Below are 18,441 nucleotides of genomic sequence, written 5' to 3' on the forward strand. Positions count from 1 at the left end.
ATTTGGCACAAGGGAGATCTAATTGTCACTAATGAGGAAGAACTAAATAATTTATTGGCATGTTTGCTGGAATATCTAAGAGAAAAAAAATTGTTATGGAGAAGAAACTCGGTAATATGAAGGAAAGCTCACTGCAGTCAGAAAGCTGTGGGCACTGTTGATTTCCAGGAGAGAAACTTATTTTAATGTGGTCAGCTAGTGAAATTGAGATGGTAAGTTGGCAATAAAACTGCAGCAAATCGGACAAGGAGCTACATACACGGGAAAGTCACAGTAATGATGGTGCATTACAGCGCACTGGAAACAAGCGTTGCACTGGAGATGCTCATCAGAGGTGCCTCCCTGCCACATCATCTGTCACAGATTCAGCTGCACTAACAACCTGCGGGACAAAGCACCAGTGTGAAAATCACATAGAGAAGATGTAAGGAAGCCAAAATCGTATCAGATAAACTGGATGAGAAGTTGTGTAGGTGAGTCTAGGCAAAGCCTTTTGATTCTTCTGCACATTCATCACAGCTGCCACAGCTCTCTGATGTCTACAAGGTTAGTCTGAAGCATCCCAGGCAGAAGTGGGGCTGATTCTCCCGGCCGCATCGCCAGAGAGGAGACCAGAACATAAGGTCCGTTTAAGACAAGCAACATTCTTTGTCCAGAAGAAAGAGTCAAGCAATCTCCCCACTTACAACTACTTGAGGAAGCCACACCATCAGCTCTTAGGTCCCAAAAGCAGTATCAAAAGTGAAAGCTAGAGGCGCATTGTTTTAGCCAACACTGAGGATGCCAAGGCCTCAGAGCACGCACCAAGCGACAGAGCAGGCTTCCTGCTGGCAGGGAGGCAGTAACGCACCCAGACCCAGGCTCCCCAAAGGACTACTTAATATGCACTAACCCTGGGGTTAGTTACCTCTCCATGCACATGAAAGGAGAGGCAAGGGAAAAGAAACGTCAGCCTCGCCCTTCTGCTGAGCGTAACGGCAGTGCGAGTGCTCAGAGCATCGCGGATCCCCTCTTTGAAGGAGCCTTGGAAGTGTCCCCGCACCCCGAGGCAGCAGTGGTGACAGAGAGAGGCTGAGGTCCTGCCGCCTTGGCTGAACACATTGTGATGAGCGGGATTGGGGATGACAGCACACAGCCAAGCGCTGCGCCTCCGTGGTGGTCTTCTGCAGGGTGGCAAGAGCCACTGGCAGCCAAATTCAAGGCACAATTTCACCCGGGAGAAGAAATATCAGCATTCTGCAAGGCTCTCTAGGGGAGAAAGGCACTTGCAGTCTGCAGCATGGTGTTGCTGTAGGCTGGAAAAGCAGCATCTGGCCCAACTGCATTTTAAAGTGGAGCTTTGGTGTGCACTGGGAGGCAATGAGAGGGAGCTGCTGAAAACAGGCCACACTGTGCCCCTGCACTTGCCGTCAAAATCTAGTGTCTCTGGTTTTGCCACCAGCCAGGTGATGCAGCTTCCCACCCAGCAGGAAGGCAGGACAGCGGTCTGCAAAGACGATGAGTACCTTGATGAGGTGCTGAGAGCTTGTCCAGCTCAGGGGCCACACACAAGGCTGTCTCCCTACCATGGCTGAAGACAGGTGTGGGGAAGCAGACACGGAGGGCACCCACGGTGCCCCACAGAAAGCGCTTTGCAAGCACAGGCTGCAGCAACCCTGCACATTTGGCATGGGACAGCAGACTGGGGCCAGCTGGATGTGTGGAAAACTCATCCCCATGGCCTCCAGCTCTGAGTCAAAGGATGACATTTCCTAGTAAATAAAAAGCAGCTGAGGCGGGCTGGCTGCAGAGTGAAGAGCCGTGGGTGCGGGTGCTGGCTGTACGTCTCTCCGGCTCTTCCTGCCTGCAGACCCTGTGGCTGGCAGCTTGACACGGAGGGTGACCGCCTGCCTGCATCCCTCCAGCACAGCGTGGAAGCTGCCTTGCACAGCTGAGGAGGGAAATTTAAAAATAACAAAGTGAGAAAGCGGAAAAAAAAAAAGAGTCTGAGTCAGACCTTTCTCAATCCTGTGAGCAGATCTGGGGTCCTGCACGGGGAGCGTCTGACAAGGCAGTGGGCCCTGGAGCTGTGTCTGCTACGGCATCACAGCAGTGTCTGCACAAACACACGCTGCGAGTGCAAAGGGCAAAGGCAGAGAAGCACATGTGCATGCCAGGTCAAGCAGTCCTCCGAGGTGCAAAAAAGGCCATCTTTGCCAGTAAATACACCAACAGACTCTACCAGCTAATGGCAAAGGACATTGCGCTTGGATAAAATACGAAACAACCACCCCCGCTGCAGATGAAAACCTCTCAGCCCAGATAGGTGCAGAAAAATAGATCTTACCACTTCGGAGCTGTTCACTAATTATTGAATGTCTCCTCCAAATTTTCCTTTTTTTTCCTGATTAATTATGTACCCAGCCATCCAAATTTTAAGTTCCTTTGTGTAGATTCTGCTGGCACAGAGCAGAGTAAGTAGAAAAAACCTAAGAAACCAGCTGACACTGATTATTAAAAGTAATTACGAGAAAATTTGCTCAGCATTTTTAAAACATTCAAGCCAAGTCCTGCCACTGAATCAAACTGGTCATGTGTGCCCTGATGGGACTGAGACGGGGACGGAATCTGCAGTAGGAATCTTCCTGGACAATACAGAGCAGTGGGGACAGCGGGTCAGGACAAAAGTAATGCTTCAAAAGGTGGTGTGCTGAAAATGGAGCCTGTCCCCTCACGCGTGAAGCTCCTAACCATTGCCTTGCTGACACTTTTTGCCAGGGATCTGAAAAGGGGTAGGGAAATACATCCAAAAGCTTGGTCTTCTGAACTGCAGGTCTGCAAAAACCTCTTCCTCCCTCCCTCTCTCCATCCCAGGATACATGCTTTTGGCTCTTGAATTCTTTTTTTTTGGTATGAGACTTTGGAGCTTGGGGTGGGGTGGTTTTGAACTTTAACTTGGTGAAAAGCACATGTTCCAGAGGGAATGGTGTCAGGCAAAAATAAAGGATAATCACTTCCTCCCTGACCCTGCCTCAGAAAACGGCCAGGAGCAGGTCCTGGGCTTCTCAGGCAGTCATGTACACCTGTCCAAAGTGAGAAAGCAAAGGGCATGAACAGTGCTACCAAATGGCTGGAACAGTATTTTGCATCTGGTTTGTGTCCATTTGTGCAGGACCACAGAGAAGTCACCCTTCTCTGAACCAGCTGGAGAGGAAAGCAATGCTCTAAACCAAGCCAATATCAACCTGCTCTTCCCCTGATGCGACGGGACTCACGCCGTGGCTTTGCAGTCCGCCTGCACTGCAGTTGCGGCTGCCTTTCTGGGATGCTCCCCTGCCTGTGGGCAGAGTTGGACAGCGGGAAGCCACCCCGTGCCAGGCTGCCATGAGCACTGGGGCCGTGACAGCTCACGTGCCGTTTTGGGTGGCAGTCAGGTGCCTACTAATGCAGAGATGCCCACCAATGTCATCATTCCACCTTTATGGAGAGTAATGTAAGTGCCTTGAGGTCTTTTCTGTTCCTTTCTTTCTCTTCTTCTCAAAAATAACTAGCAGAGCAACGTGTCTGGCTGCTCCTTCACCCTTAACAAAGCTCCCGTGCACATCCATCCCTTTCAACAGTGCACTAACTAACCTACACTGCTCTTTCCCCAGGGAATAACCCCCTTTCTCTGCAGCCAAGGCACCCATCCCAAACTCCTCCTTGCCTCGAGCCAGGAGGTTTGTCAGGGTACTCGTTCTGACATGAAGCTCGCTGCCATCTAAGGACATCCAGCCACCATTCTGGCTACCGTGGAGGAGGGCTGGGGGGTGATGCGGTGGTGATCACCTGCTGTAAAGTAGCCTGCAGTAATGTGCGTGTCAGCGGAAATAGGAGCAGGTCGATGTTCGACTGCACAGCACGAGTGGGGCATGTTGCGTAGCTAGACAAAATGTGACGAGTCGGTCAGGGATCTCAGCACCATCCAGCCCTTCAACCGCTGAGCCGGAACCTCGAGTGGCCCTGTGATTTCTGTCTGCTGCAGGGGGAAGGCTGGGCATGGAGGTACAGAGCTTGAATTGGCCAGGCATACAGCTGTTCCTCCTGAGGACAGGGCTCTGCCCTCATCCCTCCTCTCCTCCAGCCTAGCAGGGGAGGAGGGCTTCTGTGCGAGGCAGGGACCTACACCCAGCTTTCCCCCTCTGCAGCACACTGCTTCCAATCACACCCTCGCTGGAGGCCAACCTCATGTTCCCTGCTGAGCGCCATGAATCTGCAGGATTGAGGCCAATAATACTGTGGTTATTTGTCATAATGACACTGGGAAGAAAGGAGAAAAAAAAAAAAATCTAAAATGGATTAACAAAGTATGTATGGCCTGGTCTGTATGCAGCTTATGTTCACTGTCTTGCATCAGTTAGTGGTGTGAAGAATATGTTCCTTTTATCCTCCCTAATCCCTCTTGTAATTCTGTCACTGTATCTCAGTCCCGACCCATAACTTCTCCTCCCTCCCTCCTCTCCATTACTGCACTCCCAAAGCAGGGAGGGGAAGCTCCCACATCTGTGGTTATTGTACGGTATGAAAAAAATTAACTGTTCAAACTTACAGTATCTTAGAAATCTCAAAAAATGTCAAGCATGTTTCAAGGCACTAAACAAGCCTTGCCACCTCTCCACTGAGCAGGTCACTATTATTATTCTCATTCGACAAAGAAGAGGGTATGAGGCAGACAAAATTGAACCTTCTCTTCCCCAAGGTCACACAAGAAAGTAAGTGGGGGAACCAGAGGAAGCACATGGATTTTGCAGCTCCCAGTCCTGTGCTCTAGGCACACCAGTCAACCTTTCCCTTTCTCCTGCCCTCTCAGCTTGCCACAACCCAGTGCTGGAGGGCAAAAGACCTCAAATTACATAAACTTACCCATAAAATATTCCTGTGTGAATCTTAAGCCATAGAGATGTTCATTTGCTTTGTGCAAGCAACTCTTTTAGCCCAAGTCACAGAATCACACAGAATTACAGAATGTTAGGGATTGGAAAGGACCTCAAAGGATCATCTAGTCCAATCCCCCTGGCGGAGCAGGACCACCTAGACCAGATCACACAAGAACGCGTCCAGGCAGGTTTTGAACATCTCCAGAGAAGGAGACTCCACAACCTCTCTGGGCAGCCTGTTCCAGTGTTCTGTTACCCTTACTGGGAAGAAGTTCTTCCTCATGTTTAAGTGGAACCGCCTATGTTCCAGCTTATATCCACTTCCCCTTGTCCTATCATTGGATGCCACTGAGAAGAGCCTGGTCCCATCCTCATGACAGTCACCCTTTACATATTTATAAACATTAATGAGGCCCCCCCTCAGTCTTCTCTTCTCCAAGCTAAAGAGACCCAGCTCCCTCAGCCTTTCCTCATAAGGCAGATGCTCCACTCCCTTAATCTCTTTGTGGCCCTGCGCTGGACCCTCTCAAGCAGTTCCTTGTCCTTCTTGAACTGAGGGGCCCAGAACTGGACACAATATTCCAGATGTGGCCTCACCAGGGCAGAGTAGAGGGGGAGGAGAACCTCTCTCCACCTACTAACCACACCCCTTCTAATACACCCCAGGATGCCATTGGCCTTCTTGGCCACAAGGCCACATTGCTGGCTCATGGTCATCCTGCTGTCCACCAGGACCCCCAGGTCCCTTTCCTCTGTGCTATTCCCCTACAGTTCAGTCTCCAACTTGTACTGGTACATGGGGTTGTTCTTACCCAAATGCAAGACTCTACACTTGCCCTTGTTGTATTTCATTAAATTTCTCCCCGCTCAACTCTCCAGCCTGTCCAGGTCTCTCTGAATGGCAGCACAGCCTTCAGGTGTGTCAGCCACTCCTCCCAGTTTAGTGTTATCGGCAAACTTGCTGACCATGCACTCTATTCCCTCATCCAAGTCATTGATGAATATGTTGAACAATACCAGTCCCAGTACCGACCCTTGAGGGACTCCACTAGATACAGGCCTCCAACTGGACTCTGTCCCATTGACCACTACTCTCTGGCTTCTATCCTTCAGCCAGTTCACAATCCACCTCACTACCCCGATCATCCAGACCACACTTCCTCAGTTTAGCTGTGAGGATGCTGTGGGAGACTGCGTCAAATGCTTTACTGAAGTCAAGATAGACCACATCCACTGCTCTACCATCATCCACCCCCTGGGTGTTGTCCTCATAAAAGGCTATCAGGTTTGTCAAGCATGACTTCCCCTTAATGAAGCCATGTTGACTGCCCCTAATGACCCTCTTAACCTTGATATGCCTAGAGACAGCACCAGGGATAAGTTGTTCCATTATCTTTCCAGGGATGGAGGTGAGGCCGACCAGTCTATGGTTACCTGGGTCTTCCTTCTTGCCCTTTTTGAAGACCGGAGTGACATTTGCTTTCCTCCAGTCCTCAGGCACCTCTCCCGTTCCCTACGATTTAGCAAAGATGATGGTGAGTGGCCTGGCAATGACATCTGCCAGCTCCCTCAGCACCCGCGGGTGCATCCCATCAGGACCCATGGATTTATGGACAGCCAGGTTACTTAACTGGTCCCTAACCAAGCCCTCATCAACCAGGGTAGACTCCTCCTCTATCCTGACTTCCTCAGGAGCCTCAGGGTTTCGGGGCTCATCAGGATAGCCTCTAGCAGTATAGACTGAGGCAAAGAACGCATTCAGTAACTCTGCCTTCTTCTTATCCTCTGTCACCAGGGCACCCTCCTCATTCACCAGTGGGCCTACATTGCCTCTAGTGTTAGTTTTATCTGCAATGTATTTGAAGAAGCCCCTTCTGTTGTCCTTGACCTTTCTTGCAAGGTTTAATTCCAAGGAGGTCTTAGCTTTCCTAGTTGCCTCCCTACATCCTCTGACAGCAGACTTATATTCCTCCCAAGTGGCCTGCCCCTCCTTCCATGATCTGTACACTCTCTTTTTGCACTTGAGTTTGCCCAACAGTTCCCCATTTACCATGCAGGTCTCTTGGTACCCTTTCTTGACTTCCTACCTGTTGGGATGCACTGGTCTTGAGCTCAGAAGAGCTCTTAAGCCCCTTCACCTTCCAGTACTTTGTCCCATTGGATTTCTCCTAGCAATTGTTTGAAAAGATCAAAGTTGGCCCTACTGAAGTCCAGGATTCTAGTTCTGCTAGGTATTCTCTTCCTGCCACATGAGATCCTGAACTCCACCATTTCATGGTCACTACAACCAAGGCTACCCTCGACCTTCAGCGATTCAACCAGACCCTCCTTATTAGTGAGAATAAGATCCAGCAGCGCTCCTCTCCTAGTAGGCTCATCCACCATTTGCATCAGGAAGTTATCATCAATGCACTGAAGGAACCTCCTGGACTGTGGGTGGCTGGCTGATTAGGCCTTCCAGCAGATATCAGTCCATCATGTTGTGCTTCTGACAGAACTTACTTTCAGCAATAAAAGTAAGGGAACGTCATATTGGTGTGGTATACAGGCAATGTTAGGAAAACATCTTTGGAGCAAGACACACCCCGGCGAGATGTACTCATCGAGTCTTAAACAACTGCAGTGAATTTCTACTCACATCAGTGAATCCAGGACTTTGTACACAGGCTCTGATATCCCACTGGGTTTCTCTTTTCCTTCCCTCTGCTTTCCAGCTATTTAGACAAATTTTAAAGGGATACCTCTCAAAGCTGCACTAAAGGTACTAAAGATCTCACTGCGTAGCTCAGGGTTAAGAGACTTCACGTTCTTTCTGTCAGCATCTCTGTACCTACACTGCTTCAGAAATGCTCACTTGGCCGACACAATGCAATGTGACAGCAAAGAGCTTTACAGATTCTGGAGTAACATCTACTCCCCTCCCGCATCGTGTGAAGCTGGTGAACAACCCATCTACACAGATCCGCTCCCGCCTTCTTTATGCATCACTGTTTACTCGTGCACTCACAGCTCTTTCTAAAAGAAACTTGATTCTTACTTTCACGGCTGTGTTAACATGACAACAAAACCTGCTCCTCTGGCAGTTTGTAGGGGAGGATGAGGACGTCATGCTGACACATCCAGGGCTTGATCTGACGGCAAAAAAGGAATGCAAAAAAAAACCACACCAAAAACCAAAAAAGACCACCTCCAGTTTGAATGGGCTCAGCCGGGAGGAGAAAACTGTCCTGCTTTGAAGCACACGAACCCTCACATGCTCAGTAGAGACTTGGGAAGGAGGACGGGGTTTGTCACCATAAACTGATAGGGGTAGGAAGATGGCAAAGATTTTTGTACTTGGTACCATCAGAAGACTTTTTCCTTGCACCTCCTTCTTCCCCCACAGCCTCTGAACTCTACGCCAGGTCTAACCTTTTCAGATATAAGCAGCACTGGTTTATGCTGTCTCAAACCAGACATTTTGAAACATAAGAACAACTGCTGCCCTCCATTACCTTCCCCTAACCCACTTGCCAGTAGTCCCAGGCACAGCAGACAGAGGGGTTTGCCTCCTTTTGTCACCATGTGCACGCTTTTAGGGCACACAGTGACAATCAGGACAAAAATGCACTGGGATTTCATCGTAATTGTGCCAATGCAACGTAATTTGGCAGCACACAGAGAATGCAGCAGAAAAAACAGCAGGGAAGACGGGGACGGGAAACCACACACTCAGCGCAGGAGTCAGGAGTCAGTTTGTGTATGGTCCTGGAAGCCAAAACGTACACGTGTACCTGCATGCACATGCACACAGTCGGACACACAAACTTAACGGGAATAAGTCAGGAGGTGCAGGAAGCATTTGAACACACCCACAACTGCAGAGATCAGCAGTTTATCTCCCGGCACCCTCAGAAAGAAGGGATGCTTGGACAGGAGCTGCCGTAACTCTCTGTAACCACTCCTTTGCTACCCTGAACTGAGGGGTCCTGGCAGAGCGCATGCAGATACCAAAAAGGCTAAACAGAGCTCAACTCAGTTCTCCTGTGAGAAACAATGGCTGGAATTCTCGATTACTGCATGGGTTGCAATTATTTCTCATCTCCAAGGTAAAGGAAACACCTCTGGGAAGCTAAAGCAAGGGAAAGGGAGAAAAGGAGCACGGGAATCACTGCAAGGGGGTCTATAGGTAGGACATCCAAAAGGAAGATCACATGGTGAGGCTAGGGAGGTAAACATCAGAATGGTGTGAAATTTGCACCAGTAAGGAATAATTGATGGGGTTTGTTTCTCATATCAGACACATCTTTGTCATGAGGAAGAGACAATTTTAATTGCCTGCACCAAGTTCAGGAGACAGCTGTGCAAAACAAACACTTTTTCATATCATGTTTACCTTGGGTCACTAAGTTTTCCCCAAAATACACGCTGAGGCTGCACATACGGATGCCCATACCCTGTGCCCCCAGTGAAGAAAACAAAGTGCTCATTCCTTTCTTAAATAAAGGGAGGGGGGAAAAGGGAAACAATGTTTTCATTTCAACACTAGCAGCAAGCAGCAGGCGAGACTCAAGAGGGTCTAAGAGATGCAAGCACATCCTTTCCAACAGATACCTTCTTCTTCGCCAGCAATAAGTCCTGGTAAGCGTTCGAACGGAGGAAGCGCGCATAGCTGTCACTCTTCATCAGCTTGTAAATGTGCTCCTGTGGGACGGGAGGAAATGAGAGACAGAGAATTGTTATCAAACCTCATTTAGACATCACAGGGATTTAAAACACAGCAAATTAGAAGGAAGAGAGACTGATCAAAGTCCTAATTAAGTCTGCTATTATTGATTATCTGTGTTGTGGTAGTGTACAGGAGGTCCATGCTGGGGCAGGACCCTGCTGAGTCTGGGGCTGTATGAACACAAGATAAAGAGATGGCCCACACCCCAAAGGCTGGCACACATTATTCAGTCATCGGAGTTACTCTGCAAAGACTGCAACTCTCTGAAGTCCCCACATCATAAGCAGGTGTCTAGCCAGGCTGAAACTACTGGGATGTCTCAAGAAGGAAGAAATAAACACCAGAAATTGTCCCATAGATTAGGTTGCATTTTACCACTCATAGATACTTGAACTCTCACCCAGCGTTTCCCTCCTGTTCATGGAGGGGAACTGATACTTGGACACACTTCATCTACACTTAAGACACATACTTAAAGCACGTCAACCTGTTAATTCCTGAAAAAGCCCCCATCTCTGGTGACGATGTATAAGCTATGTCTGATGAGTCCCTCCCATAGAGTCTCTCTTCTCCTAGTGAGTCAAACTACTGTTATCATTCTGCTCTGAGAGCAACTTACTGTGTGCATCTTCAAACTTACAAGGCGGTGTTTCATTGCATCAGAACTTCATGCCTACCCTTGTCCATTTCCTTGCTTAGTTTTACTTTCCTGCTTAACACAGTCAGCTCTTCTTCTCCTAATTATCCCTGGATTTGTAATACATATTATCCAAACGCCAAGAAAATCAAAATCAAAATACTCTGACCAAATAAGACTGAGAACACGAAAGGAACTCAAGAAAAAAACAGGCACTCTGGACATTTCTCTTAGACTTTGCCCAAGGAAACACTTTATAGAGTTAATGAGCAATTTTATCTATACTGATTTGTACAACGGGAAATATTCTCTCCTGCCCTAAAGCCATTGTACATGAAACTTTAGAACAGCGAAACCAGGCTGAAGTCGCATAGTTTATTCACAGTGTTAACAAGCCAAGCAGAACCCCCTTATCTTCACCATCATGGGTAATTAGCGATGACCTGTCTATACACAGAAGAACTGCTTAATTCAGCTTTCTTGCACTATTCGGTGTAGTCCTAAGAGGGACATAACTGCTACTGGTTTTCCTACGACACAGGCATAAATGTATCCTTTGAGCTACAACCTGGTGTGGAACAATTTTTACCAGCTAATTTCATACTTGCTTTTAGACCTGACAAACTCTCATTTGTGTAGCACTATCTATCTGAAGGATAGTGCAAGATTTTGTAACAGAAATGCTCATATAAAGCCATTTAGCAACTGTCACCCTTCCTTGCGGCAGAAAACACCAGGGAGGGCACAGTTTTATACTTCTCACCTACGGCACCTGTCACGAGCTTTCACATCCAGATGTGGGACATTTGTTCTATTTATTCAGGATGGAATGAGCCAAGTATGCACTGAGACAAGAAGAGGGAAAATAATGCACGTCATGGATATGGACATCCAAAGATTTTTACTTCTCTGGCGTGAATAAGGATTTACAACTTCAGCTCTCTCTCAAATACTTCACTAGCAGAAACTTGGGGTTCAGTTGACTGAAACCCAACCACATAGCACCAAGTTCATCTGTACTGCTACCTCTTAAGGTTTCTCAAGGAGATTCCCTGTCCTCCTAAAGAGTTTTTCACAGTACCTGGAGAAAAAAACCCACCTAACTGTATACCTAAAAGTCTCTTTCCTTCCTTCTCCAGGACCATGAGGAGACTGATGAGTAAGTGGGGCAGCCACCTTGTAGCTCATCAAGAGTAAAGGGCCTGAGGGGTCTCCAGAGCCTTGCTCCTTTTAGCAATCCTCCCTCGCAGCACCCAGTACATGCAGGGTGCTGGTGGGAGAGGGTGCTGAGGTGGGCAGGAAGGTGCTGTGGGGCTGAGGTAAGGCAGTGCGTGACAGGGGTATTTTGATTAACATTTTGATAGACACATCATTAAATTTTTTTACTACCTTTCGACTCCAAATGGTGTCTTTACCTGTGGTCAGAAAACTGAATCTGCTCTGAAAGGCAGTAATAATATTTTGGAAAACAACATTCAGTTTCATTGCCATGCAGACAGACCACATGAGCTGTTTGCAGGCAAAGCAGAACACAGCCAAGTCGAGCCTGGCTGGTCATACAACCTGCCGGCACGCCAGCAACAGCTATCATTCTCGCTCATGTCACGATGACTTCATGTATTCGACCTTAAAACGGTATAACTCAATATCTGGCTGTGGGAAAGGCAAAAATTACTTCGATCCCGAGATGAAATAAACCACCAGCTGACTTCTTAACTGAAGCCCTTCCTGAAAAACAGGACTATGCACACCCACAGCCCAACCGCCACCACGGTTAGCTAATTGGTACGAAGCATCTTCTTTGCTTTTCACATCTTGGAATCACTGAACAGCAACACCACTACCTTTCAGCTGTTCACCAGAGAGATAATCAAACAGGGAACAACTACTCCTAAGCTTTGAATGTTAATGAAGAAGGAAGGCTGGGCACAGGGGGAAGGGAGGGACATGCATAGCTTCAGACGCAAACTTTGCTGCTTAATAGCAAGAATTCAAGGGCATACTTTGAAGAAGCTCTGGACTGGATGCACGAATGATACATTGATCATTTATGCTACAGTGCTGCATTTCTGAACACTGGAAACCTGAGCCAGTTGCTCAGGTCAGCCAAGACTGCCTCCCGATTTGCAACAGTACAGGACAGCTTATGTTGCTGCTGCCAAAATCCCCGCCGAGACTGCACCATGAAGGCTCCTGCTAAAATTGTGGCTGCAGTAAGTGCTCAGCCCAGCGACACAAGGAGCTTCGCTGCAGGACAGGAACATTCAGAAGCTGGGACATTTGTTTTGATCTTTAGCCTGCTCTGTTCTTTGCCATCAAGATATTTTCTACTATACTTTCAAAATTTGCAACTTGCTAGGGAGAATTTGCAGCTAGCGTTTGGCAGCTCCTCATTTCTTAAATACATTGAAAGCTACTGGAGGTTTAGTGACTGAGCATATTCTTCTGAAGAAGTCTGAGCAACGAGCCTATCCACAGAGGCGTCTGCATGGATTTAGCGGCTCTGCGCAACTTGTGTGAAGTGGCTTGTCCCCTTCTATCATGGGTCTTTAACTCACTTTGGATAATTGCAACCACTGGTCTCTCACTTCTTATTTTACTGAGCAGCTGTTTTCTTCTCCTCTTTATCACACGGTGGAGAGGGAGCATAATCTCACCAAAGACTGAAATCTCCAACCGCAGCCAGAATCTCTAGTGATGCACTTCATACACATGCACACTCCCTGACATACCTGACACTGCTAGCAAGAAATTTGAGCCTTCCCATCCTTATGCTGAGAGGACTCTGCATTTTGTAAAGTTGTTTATTATAGGGTAATGAGCTTGTTATTACTGGCTCCCTGAATACACAAAGCAAATCCACTGCTTGTGTAATTTTTAACAACACAGCTGCAGCTCTGGACATTACAATCTCCTGCACTGCGAGCAGTCTGGCCAGAATTATCACTGCGACATTTCTTTGCAAGTGCCATGGGAAGTTCCTGTGTCACATGTGCACAACAGCAGGAGCCACATTTCATCCAGGCAGTGCAGCATCTCCCGGCCACTGCTGGGTAACCGCTTCCCAGGTAGGGCTCAGACTCCCACCTCCCTGCTCCAGACTTGAGACAGCAATCCTTTAGAGAGACACACTGCAAAAACAAATCGCAAAACAAACTTCTAACAAAATTGCCCAACTGATCTATTAAACCATTAACAAGGTAGTGACCTGCTTTTAAAACAGATAGCAAGCAGGCAAAAAAAAAAAAGCTTTCAAGATTTGGCTGGAAGTTGACAGGCATCACGCATCCCACTGGTCTTCCCTGCAGCCCTGCCAGCCACCTCTGAGCACCAAGCCGCTGTCTCAGGCCACTGCGTGGCAGCTGCGAGTGAAGACAGAGACTGAGTTGACGTGTGAGCGAACCCTGGCGAGCTGGCTTTTTGAGCTGAGCGGTCACTCAGATCCCTCCACACAGCACGCCATTGATGAGTGCTGGCTGTACTGATGCTTCCCCTGCAAGGATGAATGCACATTCGGAAATGTCAGTCTAACACAGAGGGTGACACGATAACCTGCTTTTGTAATTACGGTGGATTTCATCTCCAGAAAGTAAACAATTCCCTTACAAGACCTCAGCAAGCAGAGTGGGTTTGCTGTCAAACATCCCCAGAACCGCTGTTCCTCAAATCTTGAACCAAGTAACAGAGGCAATGGGGCCTGCATGCATCTCTTCTTAAGAAAAAGGCAGACCCACTTTTGTGTTTTGGGCACCTGAATCGCATCTATTCTGTGGTAGGAAGAACTACGCTGTGGGCCTGAGGGCTATAGAGCTCCACTGAGCATCTTCTCCTTACCAAGGCTTCTATCATAAGAGTTACACTTCAGACAGCGTAACCGTTCCACTTGCCATCGCCACTGCACGATATAAAGGAGAACAAACCGTAAACTTTAAAGGGGCAAACATTGTCACTTCTGTGAATTAGAAAATGAAGGAAACAGCCAGGTAAAACACACACAAAAAAAATATTTTCTACGGTTTCAGGAAACCAAGAGGAAATCCCGCCCCAGCTACAGCTGACAGCTTAAGTGCAGGGAAATAAACCCTGATAAGATTCAGCATCTCTCGGCTGTTTTCCTTGCACAAGCTCTATCTTTGGAAGGAGATAAAGGACAAGCTCTGTAAATTTTCCTGACAAGAGGAGAAAGGGGGAGGGAAAAAAAAAGAAGTAAGTTTGCGATCCAGACGGGAACGTGGGAGGTGGCTGAGATAGCAGAAACTGTCTCAACGCTGCACCTGCTTCAAATCAATGTTCTGCAATGCGATCTCAGGTCTCTCTGCCCCTTCGCAGTCAAAGCGCAGTGACCCTGAGGAAGGGACGGGTGGCAGCCGAGCAGGACCTTGGGAACACCCGACAAATATGTGGGAAAAAAACCTGAATGATAAAAACATAATAACAACACCTGACTTGCACAAAGCACTTGGCAGACCTCAGGAATTGTGTTCCCTGTTAAGAACAATTCTTTTAAGCAGAAAATCTTGGTTCTTTCCTCTGAGATATGAATATTGGACAAAAGCAGTGCCGCTGGTTAAACATATCCATTTCTAATCCCACCTGTATCCTACCCACTGTGACACTTTGTGACAGGCTTGAGACTTTTTGGGGGTCGTGAAGGCCAAGCACAATGTTCTCATGATCTTTGAACATCAGTTAGATTCCAGAAAGCCCTTAAATTTTAACTTGCTGATAGAAAGTTTTCCCTGTATCTACCTAAACACAGCCATAAGCTTTAGGTGATGAGGGGGAATAAGGGGGAAATTGCAAATTCATTGCTTGTTTCAAGCACAGGTTTCTCATTTAGAACATTTTTAGCCCATTCCAGGGGTCTTACAGTAAGGCTAGACAGCTGTTGAGATTCCCTTGAGCCCCAAGGGCCCACTTTGCCCTTGGTAAACTGGTCAGAAACCTCCTTGCTCTAACTATCCTACTCTTTTGGAACACTGCCACCCTGCCACCAAGACCTGGCATTAAACTAGCGAGAGCTGATTCGGAGACCTCTTTGTATTGCAAGCATGTGAACTGCAGTAGCCACCCCTCTGGCCGGCTGCGAAGGAGATTTGCAGAACGTCAGACAAATCCATTAGAAGAAAAGTCCATGAGCAACATAAAGCAGTAGATTAAACGAATAACGGCAAACCGCAATGAATGTTAATGTTTGTTCTACCTGCGTGCTGGGCACAGGGGAGAAATTTACTGCAGATTCGCACATATGAGAGCCGTGCCTCAGAGAACGCCTTGTGGCCTCCACTGGAAGGCTGATAAGGGGTGCCAGCTGAAAACTTGCCCAGGGTTTGCTTTTCGAAGAGCTGTCTCCATAGCACAAAGAGGACGTGGGAAGGAGAAAACAGGGAGATGGTTTTCTGAGCATACGGTGTGCGGCTGCTGCACTTTCCAATTAGACTTGGCAGCAGCCTAACGCCTTTCTGTCGGCACCTCTACTCTGCGCGGATGTCTGTGGCAGAGGGGCTGAGGTTAAGCCCTGTGCCAGCACGCACGTCTACTGCCGTCAGTAAAACTTGCTCTCCAGGGGCTTTTGGAGACATGTCCTATTCACTCCACTGTACTCATTTCAGCCCATCCTCAGGAATCCTGCCCGACTGGCAGGACCCCTTCCCACACCACCACCAGCAGTCTTGAAAAAGTCTATGCCAAATAAAGAAAAGGAGACCTGCTCCTCTTTAGCAGATACCTGTGCCGCTACTGAATGCACCAGGTTTTAGGAGCAATTATGATCAGTTGCCACCGGGTCTAACTGATGGCACTGAAACACACTTTAGAGAAAGCAGAAGAGAATGCTGCATCAGTGCTAGAAGCTGAAGTAGTTGGTAGCAGACACAGCTGAGACGGGACAAGTGGTGAAGAAGCTGCAGAAGACCTTCACACCTGCCCTGACTGAACCTGATGGGAAAACACCAGTGAAGAGGGAGGAGGCAAGGAAACACTTTTTTTTTATTCAAATTCCCCTTAATATCTCCAAATCTCTACTCAGAATGCCTCTGGATCTGCTTATTCTGGTCTTGCGTTTAGGATTCTTCTCAACACTGCTATACTGCCGGCTTTGAGGTGTCTGCATGCATTAACCCTGGAGAGCCTGGCAGTACTGCCTTCTAGCAGGGCTGGGGTGAGCGGGTGCTCCGGCTGCTGCGGGAGGGAGTGCTAGGCTTCCCTTGATCTACAGTTTAGGAAAGAAATGTTTCAGGTTGGTAAATGGCACATAAGAGTCTTGGCCTGAGTGTGAATTACTCTGGAAAATCTGAGCAATACCTTTTTGGCCGCTCTCAAGTTATTTAAGTGACACAATTATTTACACCCACAGTTTTAGCTGGTGCATTTTCTCCATGTTCAACCAAGTTGGTTTTGTTACTAAGGGAAAAAAAAAAAAGATGAATAATTATACTGTAATATAGACTAACCTCCCTGCTAAACTAAAAAGCGTAAAACCTCTTTTCAGGCCACAAATGAAATTACACTGGGCTGAAGGCACAGGAACGTAAGAAAGAGCTTTAGCAGGAGGGATAACTGTAAGCAATGAGAGCTCATTTTGAGTAATACACAGAAATCCTTTGTTTAGCCCTGTAGATACATAGTTGGAAACACAATGTAAATCTTTTGTGGGAAAGTGCATTGATAAAAGTAACACATAAATTTAGCTTTGGCTCCTCTGTAAATTGATGAGGCAACTGGTTTGCTTCATACCTTCAGACATACAAATGGGAGGGCAGGGCTGCCGGGGGGTCCGTGGCAGATGCAGTGCGGAGGACGACAGAGGCGAAGGGCTGTCGAGCGCTGCACAGTTAAGGGGTCAGCCTGGTACTGCAGGAGGATTTAGTCCTAAATATAGCAAGGGCTATCCTGGGAGACAAGAGCGGGCTGCTGGGAGTCTAACGCCATATGAGCAGCTTTAGGTTTTGAGAACAACGATCGTGGCTAAGAGGCTGTTTCTCTCAATGAGGGCCAAATCCTGGCTACTGGCAAAAAGCCCAAGTGAACAGGTTTTGCCTGGGAGGAGGGGACAACCCTGTGAAGCATCTCTTTTTCCAAACAATACAACATCTAGGAGCTGCAGCAATGAAGATGGGTTTCTGCGCTCCTATATACGCTGTGGTACAGGCACGAGATGAAACTACTCAACTTTCTGGCCAACATCCTGACACTTGTAGGTCAGTCTGCAGCTTCCTCTTCCTGTTTTCTCTGACGAAAATCCTGCAAAAAAAGCCGAGTCATGCCATGGAGAGGAACATGCAGAATCCCTCACACAGCAGAAATGAAATTCTGTTGCACCGGGGCAGTCTGTATCCCATAGGAAATAGTGACAGAGCAGGAGCCAGCCCTATAGAAACAAGCAGTAAACAGCTGCTGAGCACAGGTGGCTATGCTGAGATAGGGACCACCTGCCCTACCTAGAGAACATACACTGGATACATCACCAGCCTTCCACATCTCATCAACATTTTGGCAGTAGGATATCCACTGCTATATCACCTTGGACCGCCTTTTAAGTGATTGAGCTCAAGCTCTTGGAGTCCACGCTACAAATGCGTTTCAAAATCTCACATCTGTTTTCCAATGAACCCCATCAAGGCAGCACATGGCATTTGTACCTGCTGTGGTTTGAGAAGGGGAGATGTGAAATGCATTGTTGATAAATCTCCCCAGAGACATACTTTTTTAAAAATTAGAAGGATGAACACTTTAAGAGATAACAAACCCTTAAAAAAATGAGACTGCAGTGTTCCTGCAGCATGTGGGTTTGGCAGGGGTGGAACTGAGTCATCCGCAAGAACGTTCACCCATCATCCAGAGAAGTGGAGTCCTGGCTTCTTGGGTAGAAAGGGATGCAATTGCAAGCACTTTCACTCCCTGCTTGGGAGAAACAGAATAGCGTCAGCTGCTTCCTGACTTTCACAAGAAGAGGAAATGCTCTTGCTCTGGATTTGACATGCAGTTGTTTCTTGCATTCAGGAAGCACAGTGCACACTACTGGCACAAGAGCCCCAGAGCCTGAATGCTGAACGCAATTTTTAAGCAAGCTAGAGACTTTCCCATGCATCCCATTTAAAGGTATTTTTTTGAGTTAGGAAATGTCTGGCACATGAGGCACCGTTATTGCTCGTGCATGTGGTTCCAGCCAGCTTGGCAGGATCAACACAGTGAATAACAGG

At 47.6% G+C, this 18,441-nt stretch overlaps 1 protein-coding gene across 1 annotated transcript in view; it reads right to left on the reverse strand.

Annotated features, from left to right (window-relative positions):
• RGS6 (regulator of G protein signaling 6) overlaps positions 1-18,441 on the reverse strand; it is a 288,543-nt gene that overhangs the window by 2,897 nt on the left and 267,205 nt on the right. The window contains exon 15 of the mRNA XM_086613609.1: positions 9,489-9,578. Within this exon, the coding sequence (XP_086469735.1) occupies positions 9,489-9,578 (90 nt within the window). The remainder of the gene's footprint in view (positions 1-9,488; positions 9,579-18,441) is intronic.

The sequence above is a fragment of the Tauraco erythrolophus genome, chromosome 6 (assembly GCF_009769465.1).
Source record: "Tauraco erythrolophus isolate bTauEry1 chromosome 6, bTauEry1.pri, whole genome shotgun sequence".
Classification (NCBI taxonomy): Eukaryota; Metazoa; Chordata; class Aves; order Musophagiformes; family Musophagidae; genus Tauraco; species Tauraco erythrolophus.